Source organism: Chelonoidis abingdonii, chromosome 6 (genome assembly GCF_003597395.2).
Source record: "Chelonoidis abingdonii isolate Lonesome George chromosome 6, CheloAbing_2.0, whole genome shotgun sequence".
NCBI lineage: Eukaryota > Metazoa > Chordata > Testudines > Testudinidae > Chelonoidis > Chelonoidis abingdonii.
Window position 1 is genome coordinate 17,569,716 of NC_133774.1, and position 19,448 is coordinate 17,589,163.

Here is a 19,448-nt window from a genome sequence, read left to right on the forward strand (position 1 = left end):
GAAAACTGAACATTTATTCCTACCCGTTGTTTCCTGTCTTTTAACCAGCTACTGATCCGTGAGTGGATCTCCCCTCTTATCCCATGACTGCTTACTTTGCATAAAAAGACTTTGGTGAAGGACCTTGTGAAAGACTTTCTAAAAATCCAAATACTCTTATTATTCAAACCCAAGTACACTGACTGACTGGATCACCCTTTTCCACATGCTTGTTGACTCCCTCAAAAAATTCTAATAGATTAGTGAGGCATGACTTCTGTCTACAAAAGCAGTGTTGACTCTTCCCCAAACAGCGTGTTGCTCTCTCTCTGATAATTCTGTTCTTTACCATAGTTTCAGTCAATTTGCCTGGTACTGAAGTTAGTCCTGTAATTGCCAGGACTGCCTCAGGAGTGTGTCTCTCTCTTTTTTTTTTTTTAAAATCAGTGTTATATTAGCTATCCACCAGTCATTTGGTACAGTTTGTAAGGTCTGCAATTTTATATTTGAGTTCATTCAGAACTCTTGGGTGAATACCATCCGGTCCTGGTGACTCAGTACTGTTGAATTTATCAATTTTGTTCCCAAGAATCCTCTACTGACACCTCAATCTGGGACAGTTCCTCAGATCCCTCACCTCAAAAGAATGTCTCAGGTGTGAGAATCTCCCTCACAACCTGTGCAATGATGACCAACACAAATAATTCACTTAGCTTTTCTGCAATGGCTGTGTCTTCCTGGAATGCTCCATCAGCACCTTAACCATCCAGCGATTGTTTGGCAGGCTTTCAGCTTTTGTGGCTTTTACTAGTTGAGCTTCAAATTTTTTGTCCTGCTTAATTATACTTTTATACTTAGGGAAAGGTTCTCATGCCAACACGGAGCATCTTCACCAGAGACGTGCTATATACATAGACATGACTTTACTCTGTTTAGCTTTTTTGGTCCTCTTACTCTCTCTCTCTCTTTTTTTTTTTTTTTTTTCCCCCAATTGAGGTATACATTTGAGCCTCTATTATGGTGTTTTTAAAAAATGTTTCCATGCAGCTTGCAGGCATTTCACTTGTGCCTGTTCCTTTTAATTTGTCTGTCTCGCTTCCTCATCTTTGTGTAGTTCTCCTTTTGAAGTTAAATGCTACTGTGGTGGCCTAAATTCCCACATTGGTGCACATAACAAAATTCATTCTGCACATGGGTGGGAAAAATTAGAAGGAACACTGGTGGTGGCCTTTAGTATTTCTCCTCCACCGTGCCCACCCCCAAAAAAAGCATGTTGCATTTAATTATGTTACAGTCACTATCATTGAGAAGTTCAGCTATATATTCACCTCTTAGGTCTACGTGGCACACAAGATCTGATCCAAGTCAAGAATTTGTCTCTCTCCTTGTAGATTCCAGGACTATCTGCTCCAAGAACAGTCATTAATGGTATCTAGAAATTTTATCTCAGCATCCCATCCTTAGGTGACATGCACCCAGTCAATAAAGGGACAGCTGAAATCCTTCATTATTGAATTTTTTATTTTTATAGCCTCTCTGATGCTCCTTGACCATTTCACAACCATCACCACCAACCTGGTAAAATGGTGGGCAGTTTATTCCTACTGCTATACTCTTATTATTCATGCTCAGAATTTCTATCCAGAGATATTTTATAGTAGTTTGAGTCAAGATTTTTTTACTGTATTTAATTCTATGCTCTCTTTCACATATATAGTGCCACTCCATTGCACCTTCCCCCGTACAACCTACTCTGTCATTCCTACATATTTTGTACCCTGGTCAGGGCCAGCTCCAGGAACCAGCTCAGCAAGCAGGTGCTTGGGGCGGAACATCGGTCTCTTCAGCGGTGAGTCCCTCAGTCCATCTAGAAGGGAAGGACCGACCACTGAATTTGACAGTGGCGCGGTGGAGCAGGTGCCGATCGCGATCGCAGCTCCCACCCCACCCCCTTGGGGCAGCAAAGACCCTGGAGCCAGCCCTGACCCTGGTACTGCCAAGTCCCACTGATTATCATCATTCCACCAAGTTTCTGTGATGCCTATATCAATATTTGCATTTAACACCAGGCACTTACTACAATTCACCCATTTTAGTATTTAGACTTCTAGTGTTTGTATACAAGTATTTATACAATTTGTCAACATTAAGTTGTGTGCCTTCATGTGATTTAATTGAATGGCACTCTTTCATTTGACTGATTCCCCTCAATTCCCACCTGTACTTTATCAAGATCTATCCTCAGAGATGTCTCTGCCCAAAAAGTGTGCTCCTCTGCACCTGTTGGCGTTCCCTTAGTTTAAATAAATAAATAAATCCATCCTCTACAACTTTTTAAATTTTACACACCGGCAATCTAGTTCCATTTTGGCTTAGGTGGAGCCCACCCTTCCTGCAGAGATTCCCTTTTCCCCCCCAAAAGGTTCTCCAGTTCCTAATAAACCTAAAACCCTCCTTGCCTATATCATTATCTCTTCCATGCACTGAGACCTTGAAGTTCTGCCTGTCTAACTGACCTTGTGTGTGGAACTGGAAGCATTTCAAAGAACACTACCGTGTGGATCCTGGACTTTAATCTCTTATGTAGCAGCCTAATTTTGGCCTCCAGGACCGCTCTCGTACCTTTCCCTATGTTACTGACTTCTGCATGTACCAGAACCACTGGCTCTTCCCCAGAACGTCACATAAGTCTGTCTAGAGGTCTTGAGATCAGCGCAACCTACGGTTATGTCTCTACAGTAGCACTTCTGTTAGCAAAACCTTTTGTTGGTCAGGGTTATGAAAACCAAACAAACCACCCCTACCAACAAAAGGACTAGTGTGGACAGTGCTATGCTGGTGGGAGAGCATTTCCCACCAACATTGTTACTGCCGCTCATTGGGGTAGTTTAATTATGCCAGTTGGAGAGCTCTCTCCTGCCCGCCGGCATAGAGAAAGCTACACATGAGACCTTACAGACGCACAGCTAGAGCAGTACAGTTGTGCTGCTGTAATGTCTGTAGTGTAGACATAGACTAAGTCTCCTATTTTTCTCTCCAAAAAAAAAATATTGAAAAAATGAATTGGAACCTCTTCCTTCTTCCTGTCCCCCCAGACTACTGAGGTTCTTCTACATTTCCCATTTAAAGAAACAGCTAAATGTGACAGTTTGGTGGATGGATCTGCGTCAACTGAAATTCCATTTTTGCTTTGTGAAAGCTATGTTGTATTACAACTTCCATTTTCAATGTAGCTGTATGGTGTCTGTGAGCATTCACTGTGCCGCAGGAACTTCCTACCCAATGTATCTAGGGAACTGTTACAGCGCAATCAAGGGGCATCAACCTTGAATGGCTCTACCTCAGTGAAACAGCGAGTATGGCAGCAGGGCCATGGACGCTGAAGAACTCTGCCCAGAATCTGAGAGGGCTGCAAGTTGGAAATTCCCCAAACAGAAGCACAGAAAGGAATCAGAGGCTGGAATGTTCTCTACGCAAAGCAGGCCATTTCACTGCCAGAAGGCCATGGACAGGGCAAGAAGGCTGGAAGAGTTGCAAGATCTAAAGGATTCATGGAGGCAGTAAGGTCACAAAGGACTGCATTTAGGAGTGGTGTTGTTTTCCTATACTCTTTACTCTTAAAGGGTTTGTATGTATAACCAGAGCTCCTACAGCCACATGGACTCTGGAAGAGAACATGTCTAAGCAGCTAGGAGAAGAGGGGAGTTAGGACGGCAGATGCATTTGTTCCAAGATCTAGGCAGCTGGACTTAGGGTCTCATTGCCATACAAAGGAATCAGCCAGGGAGTGACCTTGAGACAACCTGAGGTGGAAAAGTGATCAGTCGCTTCAAGTCCCAGAAAACTTAGAAGCACAGAGAGAGCAGGCTTGGCACTGGTTGTAGCAGTTACTTTTAAACAACTGTCCAAGTAAGGATAAGCAGCATGGAGTGAACTTTCTTTAGATTACAGTAGCACAGAGGTGGGCAAACTGTGGCCTGTGGGACCCTGCTGCCCGGCCCGAGCTCCTGGCCCAGGAGTCTAGCCCCCGGCCCCTTCCCTGCAGCCTCAGCTTGCCCTGCCGCAGGAGCAATGCTCTCAGTGGCTGGGCTGCGAGCTCCTGGGGCAGCACTTCTGCAGAACCTGGCCTGATCTGGTGCTCTGTGCTGCACGGCTGTAGCGCCCTCAGCCACCGGTTGGTGCTCCAGGCAGTGCGGTAAGGGGGCAGGGAGCGAGGGCGTGTGTGTTGGATAGACGGTAGGAGAGTTCAGGGTGGTGGTCGTCAGAGGGCAGGGGTGTGGATGGGGTCGGGGCAGTCAGGGGACAGGCAAATTAGGGGTGGTTGATGGGTTTTTTTTTGAGGCAGGGCACCGGGGGTGGGGGAGTAAGGGAGGAGTCAGTGAAGGAGGCTGGTTGGATGGGTGGGGTGCGACGGGGGCAGTATGGGGCAGGGGTTCTGGGGGTGGTCAAGGGACAGGGAGTGGAGGGTGGATGGGGCAGCAGCTCCGGGGATGGGATATCAAGGGGTGAGAAGTTTGGGGGGCGGGGGGGCCTATACCCCCTGCCCCTAACCAGCCCTCTATACAAATTTCCAAAACCCAATGCGGTCCTCCGGCCAAAAAGTTTGCCCACTCCTGCAGTAGCACCTACAGACCTCAAAAAACTGGGGTTTCCAGTGTACTAGGGACTGCACAATGGCACGGTAAGGTTATGGAAAATCTCACAATCTAATCAGAGCAGACAAAAGGCAGGAAGGGAGAGAGGCACAGAGAGGTGAAGTGATGTGCTCAAGTTCACAAGTTTGTCTCAGAACTGAGAACAGATCCCAGGCAGTGACCTCTTTCTGTACCATGCTGCCCCTTGACTGGACTGCATTGCCAGATCTAAATTCTAAACCTCAATGATCCACAGCAATTGCACTTCATTCCATATGAATCAGACAGTACTCAAAAGAAGAAGGAAAAAACAGACTGACTCTCAGGACTTCTCTCATGTGATGCTTTAAAGATGATGCGGATGTTAACAAATTTGAAGGATCAGATAGCTGCCTATCTTGTTTTTCTTTATGCTATCATCTACCCTGTTGATTCCTGGTAAGTAGTGACTGAAGACGATGACGCTGCAGACAAATGGCCAGTCCTTTTACGTTTGTCAGCTTCACACCATCACCCATGCCAGCAGTCTCTTTCATAACTTTCCTCTGAATGTTTGAGCCACACAGCCCCAACTGGCAGTGCTCTTCTAGATGGTTCCAAGCTTGTTGCAATGGGGGTATTATGTCTCAATTTTTGGATGCACATCTTAATGCTTTTAAAGCGGTTTGGTTTTCAGAGGGCAGGCACGCAGTACTTTCTAAACAGACTCCTTTAATGCATTCTAATGCAGCATGGGGCATGGGTCACTTGCTGGAGGATTCTCTGTACCTTGAGGTCTCTGAACCATTATTTGAGGACTTCAATAACTCGGACATAGGTTAGGGGTTTGTTACAGGAGTAGGTGGGTGAGAGTCTGTGGCCTGCGTTGTGCAGGAGGTCAGACTAGATGATCATAATGGTCCCTTCTGAGCTTAAAGTCTATGAGTCCTTAAAGTCTATGAGTCTATGACTCCTGAAACCACTTCAGTAATTTATTTTCAAAATGTGTGATGTCAAGGTAGACACATGGATCCTTTTGCCACCAAGTTTGAGGTGAAATTAGGTTCAGCCTGTTTTTGAGAAAGGTGGCTACAGAAACAGGAGATGCTGCCTCTTTTACTTCTAGTTGCAAATACAATAGTGCCACAAAGCAGAGCCCTGTGGGGAATTTTTTAATCCCGCTTCCATCCTGCCCTGCAATATCCACTCCCACCTACTCCCACATTGTTTCTTGAATTTTTATCCTGCTCCCCATGTCAGCGGGTTCTGCGGTACCCCAGTCCCATAGCAGGGCTCTACCATAAAGGCAAACAATACTAGAGGAAAGTAAGTTATTGAATGGTACAAAAAAAGAGTAAGTGGAGCTCTGGAGGGGCCTTTCCAAGTGGGAGAAAGACAATGTCTGGGTCTCGCATGTTAAAAAAATGAAAATAAACTTGATAAAGATGACATTCTGGTCCCTCTGCTCATTAAGTTACCACTGCAATCAGAATTAAGTGTTTAATTACATTGCATTATCTGGAGTCTTTTTATGGACCAGTGGAACATTTCTATACTGATTCATTCTTTACATAACTATTTACAACTCTCATTATAATTTAGTCATGCGTAGTTGTTTCCTTTTTATAACGCATCAATGTCCGCTCTTTTGGACTTTGGCTTTATATTTGAGTACTTTCAGCATGAGCCAAAAATTATAGATTGTAAGCTCTTTGGGACAGGGCTTTTCCTTATGTGCATATAGTGCCTACTGCCAGGAGTCCTGGCCTTATTTGGGACCTACAGGTGCTACAAATAAATGAGGATCTAGAGTGCTGAACTCCCTACTGATGACATCTGAAAGCACTCAGCTTCTTGTAGGATCAGGGATCCTCCAACTCTCAAGATGGACTGCAAAACATCCAAGTAAAACATTTTGAGGGGGACAATGGAGAAATCACTGTTATTTACCACGGCAACTGTGGTTAAAGAATTTTGCTTCTGTGGGTTCACAGTGGTGGGATATGGCCCCAGCTCCACTCCTGTCAAGCCTGTGGTGTCTACACAAGTGCCCTCTCATAGCACTGAGCAGCTAGGGTAAGATTATGTAATGGTTATGTTCCACCAACCACTCTGGCAAGACTAAAGAATATAGAAGACATGATGGAACTAGACAGAGGTAACACTCTCAGAGAGCCACTAGTTACAAACAGATTCTTGGAAGGAGCCTCTATTTTCCCCATAGGAAGTCTAGCACAGAGTACAGTTCTAGCAATTCAGGAAGGCGTGTTGACAACTTCTAGTTTACACAAAGACAGTAGAATCGTTCTCTGAAAGTGGGCTCTAGGTGCCCAAGTCAGGAGAGTAATGCTGGGTAAATCTGTGTACAGAACAGGTAACAGCCCGAGAGACTGCTTTGATAGACATGTTATGAGGTGAGCATTCAATACTGCCTTGCCCTAGAAGTGTAAATTCAAATGTCATGAGGTAGACAGTCCTATACAGGCACTGATTGAATGAAGCAATTTTCTTTACATTGTGCCTTTTATACACAATAAGTCTTAGGAATTTCCTAACTGACTTAGTCAAATAAAAACTCAAAGACCTTTTGACATCTGGGGCATACATAGAGTCATTTCCTTCATGTGAGAATGAAATTTTGGAAACAACCCCACAAGATTAATGGTCTAATTCAGGTTATTTCATAAAGTAAGGATGGTCATAGCTTGGGACTGTGAATTGAACTTGGCCTCCTTGGCTCTGCCACAGGCTGTGTGACCTTGAACAAGTCATTTAAGCTGTGCTTCAGTTCATCATCAGTAAAAACAGACCTCAAGGGAACGTTGTGAGGAGAACAATGAGTGCCTAGACAGAATTCAAACATCACATTTGGTATAAATCAGGGATGAGGAAAATCTGCAACTCATTCTTCTCAGGTGTTAAGTGCAAATGAAAATATAAGTACAATGATAAATATTCACCTATAAACACCTAAACTGGCACCCATCAAACTTATCAGCACCAGCTGGGGTTCCATTGTATATCAGATTAGTCTTCCCACTGGTCAAATAAACCTCTACCGTCATCTCACTACAGATGCCTGAACACAGAGCTGTCCACTGGCAGACGATATGCTGAAGTGATAGATACCCCTGATGTAAGACTACAAATCCACTAAGTTGTCCATAATACAGTAACTCCTCACTTAACGTTGTAGTTATGTTACTGAAAAATGCGACTAAGTGAAATGATGTTAAGTGAATCCAATTTCCCCATAAGAATTAATGTAAATGGGGGGGAGGGGGCGTTAGGTTCCAGGGCAGCTTCCCCTACTCTGCAAGCACCAGGGGCAGGCACCCAACCTTCAGCCCACCCACTCCACCCTTTTCCCCAAGTCCCCACACTTGATCCGCCTCTTCCCCTCCTCCCCCTTTACTTTGCATGCTGCCTCCTGGCGCCTCCCCCCCGACCCTTCTAAACACCGCAAACCAGCTGACTGCTGCATTTGGGAGGCAGGAGCGAGGACTTGGCGTACACTCCCCCTCCCTCCTGCCCGGGGCAATCAGCTGGCTTGCGGCATTCAGGAGGCAGGGGAGGGAGTGGGAGCCTGTGTGCTGAGTCCTCCCTCCTGCCTCCAAAATGCTGCAAGCCAGCTGACTGCCATGGGCAGGAGGCGGGGGGAGGAGGGAAAAGGTGCTGATCCACAGGGTCTGCTGGCAGGCGCGTATAGGGAGGCTGCCAGCTGTGGAGGAAGCTGGCAGCCAAACAACGTAAGAGTGGAGCACTGCACAACTTTAAATAAGTGTGTTCCCTAATTGATCAGCAACGTAACAAAATTAAGTGAGGAGTTACTGTATAGAATATGGAGGTAGAATGTAGATACAGGCTATTTAGAAAAAACCTTTTCCATTTCTGAGAGTAAGATTTCAAAGAAGATTATTTTCTAAACTGCAGCAGAATTTTCTGCACTTTTATAAGACATGTCAGGTCAAAAGTAATTAAAATGTCCCATGATTCAAACAGCAAGACAAAGCAATTCCCCAGATTGAGATGGAAGGCAAGATAGCAGGTCTGAAGATAATGGTAAGAAATACTGAGGCTCCACAAAAAGTGTCTGTAATAATTACATTTGGCCCATGTTTCAGCAACCAGTATAACTCAGGCTCTGTCTAACTTCATGACCAGTGGTGGAATAAACAGACAAATCGACTAAGGACATGCACTGAGGCTCATCACAAAGAGGGCTATGGACGCACAGCCCTACTTCCTGAACAGCAGACCCATCTGTTTAATCCATCAACTGTGATGTTCCTGAAGCCTATGAACTGATACTGTGTTCTTTGCTTCCAGACTGAGAAACAGTGGATACACTTGGGCAGTCAGCAATCCCACAAAGCCAATGTCTCCTGCCAGAGTTGCACCTCCTTTTTTGTGATGTAATATACAGCTGTAGTTCTGTCTGTTTGTTAGCATTTTAACAATGCAGCCATTGATCAGTGCCAACAGAGATTTTAGAGCTCACTTTATAATTTTCAGCTCCTGAACACTTATACAGAACGTAGTCTCCCACACATTCCACCAACCCTAACTGGTCAGCCTCCAGTGATGGGATCCTCAACCAAGAAACATCAGTTACAATTACAGTAGTTGGGGATGGAATACTTCAACACACAGTGACAGCTTGCAGACAAACTGAAGAATAATCACCAGAGCTCCAATGTCATCCATATTTAGAGTGAAATTTCTTGCTAACTAACCTTGCTAACTTGAAATAAGTTTTTATAAAGGTGTCTCACATGAGAAGCGGCCATCTACTCCATTAGCCTGAGGTAAGAGCTTACTGATTTTAGATTAAGCTCTCAGAGGAAGATTGATTCAGTGACACTTAAGCTTTATTCTGGAATAAATGGCCCTCAGGCAGTCCACGCTCTAACCCAGGCCTGCACAACTCGTAAAGCGGCGAGGGCCACATTACGCCAAAGAAAACAGCTGAGGGCCGAAACCCCCCAGCCCCGCAGAAACACGCCCCGCCCAGGACCTCCCGGCCCCGCGGAAACACCCCACCCCAGCACCGCCCAGCCCTGCAGAAACAAACACTCCTTCCCCAGTGCCGCCCCACCAAAACAGTTGTGGATCAAAAAGGAAGGCTGGAGGTGGGGAGGTGATACTTGATTTTAAATTAACCAGGGGCTCCCAGCTGAAGAGGTGGCTGGGAGCTGTCAGGGGCAAATTAAAGGGCCCGGGCCTCTGGCGGCTGGGGGAACGCAGAGCTTTGTGGGGCTGGGGCAGGGATTTAATGGGCCCAGAGCTCCTGCCGCTGAGGGGAGCCCGAGCCCTTTAAATCCCAGCCCCAGCCCATCCGCTGGAGCCGCGGCCGGGATTCAAAGGGCACTGGGCTGCCTGCAGCCGCTGGGAGCCCTGAGCCCTTTAAATCTCAGCCGCAGCTGGGAATCTCTATGGGCAGCCCAAAGCCCTATGAATCCCGGCCACGGCTGGGATTTAAAGGGCTCCCAGCCACAGTCAGGATTCATAGGGCTCTGGGCTGCCCGCAGCCACGGGGAGCACAGAGCTCTTTAAATCTCAGCCGCAGCCAGGATTCATAGGGCTCTGGGCTGCCTGCCGCTGCGGGCAGCTCAGAGCCTTTTGAATCCCGGCCGCCAATGGGATTTAAAGGGCTCTGGGCTCCCCACTGCTGCGGGCAGCTCAGAGCCTTTTGAATCCCGGCCGCGGGCCACACAGTGAGCCTCTGCGGGCCGCATGTTGTGCAGGCCTGCTCTAGCCCTTCTGAAAAGTTATTTGGGTAGGTACAAGGCCCCATTCAACTATCAATGTGTTATAAATCTGCAGACTGCTACAGTTTGCAAGTCTCACGAGAAGAATATGCTAATACCAGAGATGAGTGGCAACCAGTGTCAGAGACACTGAAAACACCTTTGGCCCAACAGAAAAACCAGAGAGCAACACCTTTTATTATTATTGGTATTACTGTAGCACCAAGGAGCCCTACTCACAGACCAGGACGCCACTGTAGAGCACCTCGCACCAGCAGAACGAAGACAGTCCCTGCCCCACAGAACTTGATATCTATCTATAAAGGTCACCCTCCACATAAAAACTGAGGTATTTTCTGAGAGTTGCTCCAATAACAATACGAAAGTAGTCACCTTTAAGACAAGAGTCTTAATTCGGTCTGGAGGGAAAGGGTAGGAAACAATGGAAGCGAGCCTGAACTGCCTAATGAAGTCGGTCAGTTTTTGGAGGCCAACTGTGGGAAGAAGGCAGTCTCAATATGTGCCCTGATTGCCCAAGCAAGAAAACCGAGACACCTCCCAGGTAACCCTTTAGGTCAGAAGGCCCAACTGTCAAAACTGTCAGCTGCCCTCCCAACAGCCTTGACTACTACTGATGTGTTTTTAATTCAAACCTTTATAATGCATAACTTCCAAGTCGTTGATGCCAAAAAAGGGATACTGCTCTTTTGCATTTGAGGGCAATAAAGTTTCCTGGCAATTTGCTGCGTAGGACACAGAGTCTCATATGAAACAGCAGTAGCAAATGGTTTGTACCATCAACTTAGGAGATTTAAAGTATGCAGGTGTAATGTATTATGAATTCAGGAAAAGTGTGTGTGTGGAAAAATATGGACAGTTAAAGCTCTCCCCAGATATCCTGTCTGTCGAGGTATTTCTTTTAAAGTATCTGAAACCTGAAGTAGAATTTGAATTTCCTGGACTTTTTACCCTTGTTATTAAAAACAAAACAAAAAAACCCCAAAAAACAAAAAATCCACCTTAAGCTTCCAAGACCCAACAAGATTTTTTTAAAAAGTTTACAACTCAATGTCAGTTTAAAAGGTTTGAGTCCTCCCACAAATCATCATCTTTTTCATTTGCATCTGAGAAGCGGCCATTGACCTTTCAGCTCAATTCTTACAAAATAGGTTTTAAAAAGAGACACCTTGCTGGTCCTGATGGAGCACTGCATCTAGTGGTACACTAGGGTCAGGCTCATGTTCAGATTGTTAAGTCCATATGTATCATGTGGGAAGACGTTCAAGATCTGGTAGCTTTGCTGACACAGCTTGTGAAATAGCTTCCCCCAGGACCAGTTAGTCCAGTGTGGTTTAGAAAGTACATTAGTCTGGACATATGTAGATGTAGATGTTCACACATGAAAATCCACAGGTGATGTAAATGGAAAAATCTGTACACTTCAGGTGTGAGCTGGATGGGAAGGCTAGAGGTGAAAAAAAACATTATATGTTAACTACTTCAGGAGGTAAAATTGTTCCCACTCTAATAGTGACAACTGTTTGTTTTTAAAGCACTAGCAGTTATATATGTTATTTACTGCCTACACTAGAGCTTTCTATCAGGGGAAGTGTATCCAAGGTAGCAACAGTAGGAGGTAAATAAGTCTACTGCGCACAAAACTTCTTTGGTTTATTTTTCCGCCTCAAAATCTTGTATGTCTGGAACATCTGGAAGGCTTCACACAATCTCCTTCCACCACTGCCCCCAAACCACATTTTTGTCCTGTTTTTTTTTTAAATTCCCACTTCTATTAGCAATGTTGGGGGCCCAAGTCAACAGTTTTCTGAGTTTGGCTACAGACTTATGTGACCTTGCGCAAGTTATTTAAACCCATTCTTTGTCATGGCAGCCAGCAGGTCTCTACCTTCCCCTCCTTTCTGCCAGTATTCACAATGCCTCTCTACATGGTGGAAAACTTAGTGGTTTCAGAATTTATAAGGAAAATGTATTGGTTTTGGAAAAAATGCATGAATTAATTGGAACAAATGGGTTATACCTTCCTCCACATGTTTTCTAATGGGACGTGAATGCTCACAGTAGGAAGACTAGGACTGAAACATATACAACTATGTCACTAAGGCCACGTCTGAACTATGGGTACTATAGAGACATAGGCCACGTCTAGACTACCCGCCGTATTGGCGGCTTAAAATCGATTGCTCGGGGATCGATATATCGCGTCTCATCTAGACGCGATATATCGATCCCTGAGCGTGCTTATATCGATTCCGGAACTCCACCAATCCCAACAGAGTTCCGGAATCAACATGGCGAGCCGCGGACATCGATCCCATGCGGTGAGGACTGTTATTTAAATCGATTTTAGATATTCGACTTCAGCTACGTTATTCACGTAGCTGAAGTTGCGTATCTAAAATCGATTTTCCCCCGCAGTGTAGACCAGCCCATAGTATGGCACCCTAGCTACACTGCCATAACCCAGTAATGCAGATACAAATTACAACAACTGGAGGAATTTTTCCGTCACTGTACAAACTCCAGCTCCCTGAGTTATGGTAGCTAGGTCGACTTAAATCAGGGGTCCCCAATGTGGTGCCCGCATCCTGGCCAGCAATCGAGCATCCGCTGAAACGCCGCTGAAATTCGGTAGCAACGCCTCTCGATGATGCCGCTTGCCACCAACAAGCGGTGTCATCGAGAGGCGCCACCGCCGAAAAGCCACCGAAATTCGGTGGATGCTTGACTACCACCACAGTCCTTCGTCTGGCACCCGCCAGACAAAAAGGTTGGGGACCACTGACTGCATCCACAACAGGGATTAGATTGGTTTAACTATGGTGCTCAGGGGTGTTGATTTTTCACATCCTAAGTGCAGTAGCTATCTTGACCCATTTTAAGTGTAAACCGGACCTGAAACAGCAGCCCTCAATGAAGCATCATCTACACAGAGAAGTGCACATTTGCAACTTACACATCAACAGAACCTCTGTAATTTGCACTAGTGCAGGGTGTCCACACTATGCATCCTCATTAGTGTAAACCTGCTGAATATATCCACACAACACAGCTCCTTCAGCTTGGACTACACTTTAAAATTAGGTCAACATAGCTACAGCACTCAGGAGTGTGAATGCACACCCTTGAGCGCCACTGCTATGCCATCCTAACCCCTGCTGTAGACCAAGCTAGGGTGACAGAAGAATGCTTCAGTTAACTTATGAAGTATTATAAAAGTTATTTCTCCTCCCTTGGTATCCTGCTGTTAACTGAACTGTCTCATTAGACAGACCTCACACTTGATAAGGCAACTCCCATCCTTTCATGTATTTATACCTGCTCCAGTATTTTTCACTCCATGCATCTGATGAAATGGGTTCCAGCCCATGAAAGCTTATGCCCAAAAAAATTTGTTAGTCTCTAAGGTGCCACACGGCCTCCTTGCTGTTTTTGCTGATACAGACTAACACAGCTACGACTCTGAAATCAGTGAAGCTGGCTCCCGTTGTTCAGGGAAGTGGAATTCTTACAGTGATGAAAAAATCCCTCTCATTGCTGTAGTTATTTATCAGCACTACCGAGTTACAGCAGCATAGCTATGGAGCCATACCGATGCCGTTATACTGTTCATAATGTAGACATGACCTCCAATTGCTCCAGTATCTAGACATTAAGGATATCTGTCAGTTCCCAGCACAAGTCCTGAAAGTGGGAGGGTTGTGGGAATAGCAATCCAGAAGGGTAAGTGCTGTATCAATATTTTGAAGTATTGCATAAATTAGCATTTTTAATATATAAATACAAGTATTTTGTAAGTTTAAATATAACTGGCAAATAGAAGCCAGCTTACACCTTTTTTGCTTTGCTGTGGTATATGAAGAATACTGGGAGTCCATTCCCATGCCCCCATTACAAATTGAGCTTGGCTAAAGAACATTTTGTTAAGTTCCAATCACCCTAGCTCTTCCTTTTAAATGAATCCTCCAGGCAAATCCACACCAGATTTGACATTCCTGATATCTCCACGATTAAACAATCAGAAAACACATATTAAGAGAACACCTTCCGGGTTCTCTTTGTACATAATAGAGCAACAACAAAAAATACAAAAGGACACAAATCCAACTGTAAGAGCATTCATGGGTCACCTTTAAATTGCATCAGCACTGCACACAAATATTCTTTTTATTAAACAAAATTACTACAAAAACAGGAGACCCATGCAATGCTACAGAAACTGCATTAGTTCAAAAGCAGAAAGCAACCAGATTCACGAGATATGATGGGATAATCACATTCAACAGTGCAGCTGCAGTGTCCTTAATACTGGAATGGACATAAGGAAGGCAGAATTTAGCATCAAAATCAAAAGCAGCAGTTCCCAAACTGTTGGGCGTGAACTTCATGTCCTAGCCATTCACCTCAACACACTTTAAGAAGGTGGTACATGAATCAGTCAAGTTTGGGATCACTGCTCTATCAATACATGGGTAGACTGTCCGCATGTGAGAAAAGTTCTATTCAATAAACAGAGATACTAGAAGAGTAACAGGTATTTCTAAATACAATTTGAAAATTCCTTTGATAAAGTATACCACTTTTATACCAGCTGTTTGTTTAGTTATCGGAAGTACAGACTTCCGTTAATGAGTTGCCAATACATCTTTAAGAATGCCAGTGTTTTTGGTAACAAAAGATAGTAATGAAAATCCTGAGTTCTCTTTTCTGATACTTGTCCTCTTCTGAAGCCATCATTCTGTTTTTGGCATGGTCTTCACCACAGCAACTAAGTGTTTTATCACAAACTAAAAAGTATGATGTCAGCTGAGGAATAAAAGGAGGCAGAGCAGATGAACACTTCAGGAACAAAGATCCTGTTTTCATGCAAACTCCATTGTGTGGATCATTCAAAACAAGAAAAAATACTGAAGAATATACTATAAGGAACAATCCTAAACTGGTGAAAAATAAACTGGATACCTAATAAGTCTTTCACATCTCATTTCTATGATCCTCTGAAAGAGGAAGAGAAATACAGAAAACAACAACAACATTTTTCAATTCTGTTTTCCATTACGCGTGACCAAGTCTTTAGTCACTTGTGTTTATTTCCTGGAAAAACAATTTTCACTTCTGAATACTGAAATTATCTGTTGCTTTCATGGACAAGCTTTTAAAGAAAGTCTCAGATCTGTGTAGTCAACCTTGTTGCATGGGGAATCCAGGGGCATATTCCTACTCTAATAATCTGTAAACATTTGATTTTGAAGTTTGTTAAATGAATGCTTCAACTACCTATACCACAGAAATGATTAAATAAAAAAGGTATTTGTGTATAGGCTTTTCACAAACAAATAAAGAGAAAATCCTTGACCTGAGCAGCTTACAGTCCAAACAGATAACAGACAAAGGATGGGGGAAAGTACACCCAATGAATGAACTGTGTTTAGAATGCATCTTGTTATCTCTGCTTATTTCGTATCAATTATTTTTACTATTTAGTTAACTTTGTTTTGAGGAAACATCACGGACTGTGTAGTTTAACTCACCATTTGACTCAACTAGAAAATGTAAACAACGTAATACAAAAAGAGAAAGGGAACAAGTGTTTTGTCTAGGCACCTAACTTTAGGCAACCATGTTTGATCATTTAGGCCCTCCCCCTTTACAAGTTAAGAAAAATGCTTTTCATTTTCTTACCAGAAAGACTTGTGCATGAAATGATCTTAAACACCCCCATCTTTCTCTCCCACCTTGATACCACAAGAAAGTGACAATACTGAATCTGTGACATCACAAGCATGACCTTATCATGAAAGCATGGTTTGAAAAACAAACATGTGACTGCAGTAAGATCAACAGGAAGCAAAAACTGGAGTGTGAGGGCAAGAACACTTAGTCAAACAAGCGACAGTTAAAAATAGCAACAAGGGAAATAACACACATTTATTCCCGGTTAAGTTTGCTCAGGTGGAAGTCTCATCATCTTACTTGTCTGAATGAGCATGAATGGAAGTTTGTCATAATAAAGGACTAAACATGCAATTCTGGAAACATTCAGGCAAGTGACAATCTTCATTCACATACCCAAAGAAGCCAATGAGACTACTCACAAGCATGTGTTTGCAGAAACTGGCCTAAAGTTAGTGAAGTTCAAACTCAGTTTTACCACTACACTGAAAGTAAAACAAACTAACTATTTGACCTCAAACAGATTATATTGAAATTTATGGCTTAAAAAGTTTCACACACACAAACTATTCTTGCACTCAGCTCTTTATGCAGGCTTCCCAGGCCATTCCAGTCTCACATTTTATTACATGCAAAGGCCTATTCCCACCAACCCTGAGCCCCCGTTATTGTATCTCCAAACAAAAAGATAGACTCATAGAATATCAGGATTGGAAAGGACCTCAGGAGGTCATCTAGTCCAACCCCCTGCTCAAAGCAGGACCAATTCCCAACTAAATCAAAGACTGGGGGAGTCAGTTTAAGGGACTGGTTGGAGAATTTACTCCACTGACTGAGAATGAAGAGAGGCATTCATTCAGCTCTTTCATGCCATTGTGCAAACCTCAATAGTTGCAGCTACTAAAACTGAAAAAAACCTTATCAAGTTTAACCAAGCAGTCTTTGATTCTAACAGCCTGCCCAGAAGAGATTACAGCGCTACCCCTTCACAACCGTACCTTTGCCTCCCTACAGTGGCTTGTGCTGGTTTATGCTCCAGGGGTTGTCCAGCATCCCCTTTCTCTGGAGATAAGCTATATTATACCCCTCCATGTCTAGTTAGTAACATCAGTCTGTTAAGCAGACTCCAGTTTCCCATTTTACCAGAGCTGTTCTGTGCCAGCTCAGTTCTGCGCCAGCTCAGTTCTGCCATCCTGCCCCATTGGTGCACCCAGGCTTCAGGCCACTTGACAGGTAAATTTCACCTTCCCAGAGTCCTACCTTTTTTAGTATAAATACTCACCATCACCTTGCCTCAGCCAGTGATTGTTGTGGCTCTGGCATTCTGCATGTTTCCCCACCCCAGGCACTACTGCCCATTACCCTGGCAGAACTTCCCCTACCAATCTACTGCTCACCCCTCAGGGAGCGCATCCCACCCAACTCCTGGCAGGAACTGTGGCCCAGTCCCCGCAGAGCTCAGCTCACTGATTCGGCATGCTATTGCCTGTTCTCCTCAACCCTCACGCTGCTTCGCCTCTGAGCATACCAAGTCTCCTGGCCAAGGTTCACACCAACACAGGTCCCCTCTTCAGGGGCTGGTCGCCAGCCACCTTCCGTGGAAAGCCCCCCCTTAACAGATCCTCACATGGGCACTCACCTCGCTGGGGTGTCCACTCCCACCGCAGGCCCAGAGTCCCCAGACCCCCTTGTAACATCCTCCCACGGTCACCTGCCAGGTTGGCCACACCTCTACCCATGGCTAACACCCTCAGGGGGCTCCCCCGGGATTACCCCATCCCAGGGAGCCGGCCCGAGCCCTCCTCAACTTCTCAGTCCGAGGCACCTCCCCGGGGCCTCCCTGTCCCTGTCGAGCCAGAGTCCCACCTGCAAGGCTCAGCCAGGCCCGGAGCCTTCCCGGGCCCCCAATCCTACCAAGCGGGAAGGCCTCAGCCCCGCATCTCCTGCTGGCCTCGCCCAGGTCCCGTCCCTCTCTCCTCGGGCACGACTCGCCCCAGGTCCCGACTCCCCTTCGCCCGGGCGGGACTCACCCTGACGGCCGACGATCTCGGCCACATGCTCGGAGCTGGGCACCGGGACACACTCGGTGGTGTTGACGCTCTTCCTCCGCAGCAGCGCCGCCTGCTCCCCGTTCAGAGCCGGGGCTGCCGCCGCCGCCGGCCCCCCGCCTAGGCAGCCACCGTAGGCGTGGGACAGCATCGCCGCCATCATGCCCTGGGGATCGTCCGCCCCGTACAGCACCCCGGCCACCACCGGCTCCTGGGCATCGAAGGCGGCGGCGGGGGAGAGCAGCACGGAGCCGAGCCCGGGCAGCAGCGGGTGAGGCGGCGGCGGCCCCCCCGGCGGCAGCTGCGAGGGCGAGGAAGAGGAGGACGAGGAGAGCAGCAGCGAGGCCGGGTCCTCTTCCTCCTCCTCCGCCGCCAGCAGCTCCTCCTCCAGCTCCAGGTCCCCTTCGTCCTCGACCTCCTCCGCCCCGTCGGGCCCCGGCTCCCGCGCCAGATCAGGCAGCGGGAGCAACCCCGCCAGCCGCTCCCGGGCCTGCTGCCGGGCGGCCGCCTCGCCGCTGCCCGCTAGGCCATGATCGTGGAGGCCCAGCCCGGCCAGGCACTCCCGCAGGAGCAGAGTGTCCGGCTGCTGGAGCAGCAGCAGCGGCGGCGACGGGGGCAGACGCTGGGCCTCGGGGGGCTCCTCCTGGGGGCAGGCGGCGGCGGCACTGCCGCTCGGCATGGCCGGAGGCGGGGAGCTCGGCTAAGTCCGGGTCCTACTGCCGCCGCCGCGGAGCCTAGAGGGGCAGCGTCCCCTCCATGCCGCTGCCGGGGACACCGAGTGACGCGGGGCAGGGGGCACCGGGCGCGGCCTGGGCGCTGCTGCCGCCGCCGCGCTCAGCGCTTCTTTTGTTCCATGGCTTCCCACTCCAGAAAGAGCCGCAGGCGGCGGCGAAGGCAGCTGCAGCCCCGCCCCGCTCTCCCCGCCGAGCGATTGGATGGTGGAGCCGGTGCCGGGGCAGGACTGGGAGAGGAGGAAGGCGTCCCCCTCCCCCGGCCCCTGAGCATGAGCAGGCGCTGATTGTTGGGGAGGCCCAGCGCTTATTGTGACGGCGAGGAGGCCGGGCTGGAGCTCCCTTTCTCCGCCTCCTCCCCGGCCTGGGTCAGGTCAGGGCGGCCGCGCAGGCGGCGGCGGCTTTGCTGCCAGGGGAGGAGGCATCGGGGCTGGCACAGAGAAAGGGGTCCGGAGCCGCCTGCGAACACGTGCGCGGGGAGCGGCCCCAGAAGAGGTTCGATCGCCTGAGCATGTGTGTGGCTGGCTGGAGAGCGGCTGCCTGTGCCCGGCGTCCGCGTGTCCTTAGAGTGCGGCGCTGGGTGCCTGCCTGTGCTCGGACTCGTGTGTCCTGGGAGCCCGCCGGGGTGTGTGTCTG

The 19,448-nt window shown here is 47.1% G+C and overlaps 1 protein-coding gene across 1 annotated transcript in view; it reads right to left on the reverse strand.

The window, feature by feature from the left end:
* The window catches only part of MEX3C (mex-3 RNA binding family member C), a 33,974-nt gene extending 15,016 nt beyond the window's left edge, over nucleotides 1–18,958 (reverse strand). Inside the window, exon 1 of the mRNA XM_032786072.2 lies at nucleotides 18,064–18,958. Coding sequence (XP_032641963.1) covers nucleotides 18,064–18,760 — 697 coding nt within the window. The 5' untranslated portion in view covers nucleotides 18,761–18,958. The remainder of the gene's footprint in view (nucleotides 1–18,063) is intronic.
* Between the last annotated feature and the right edge of the window lie 490 nt (nucleotides 18,959–19,448).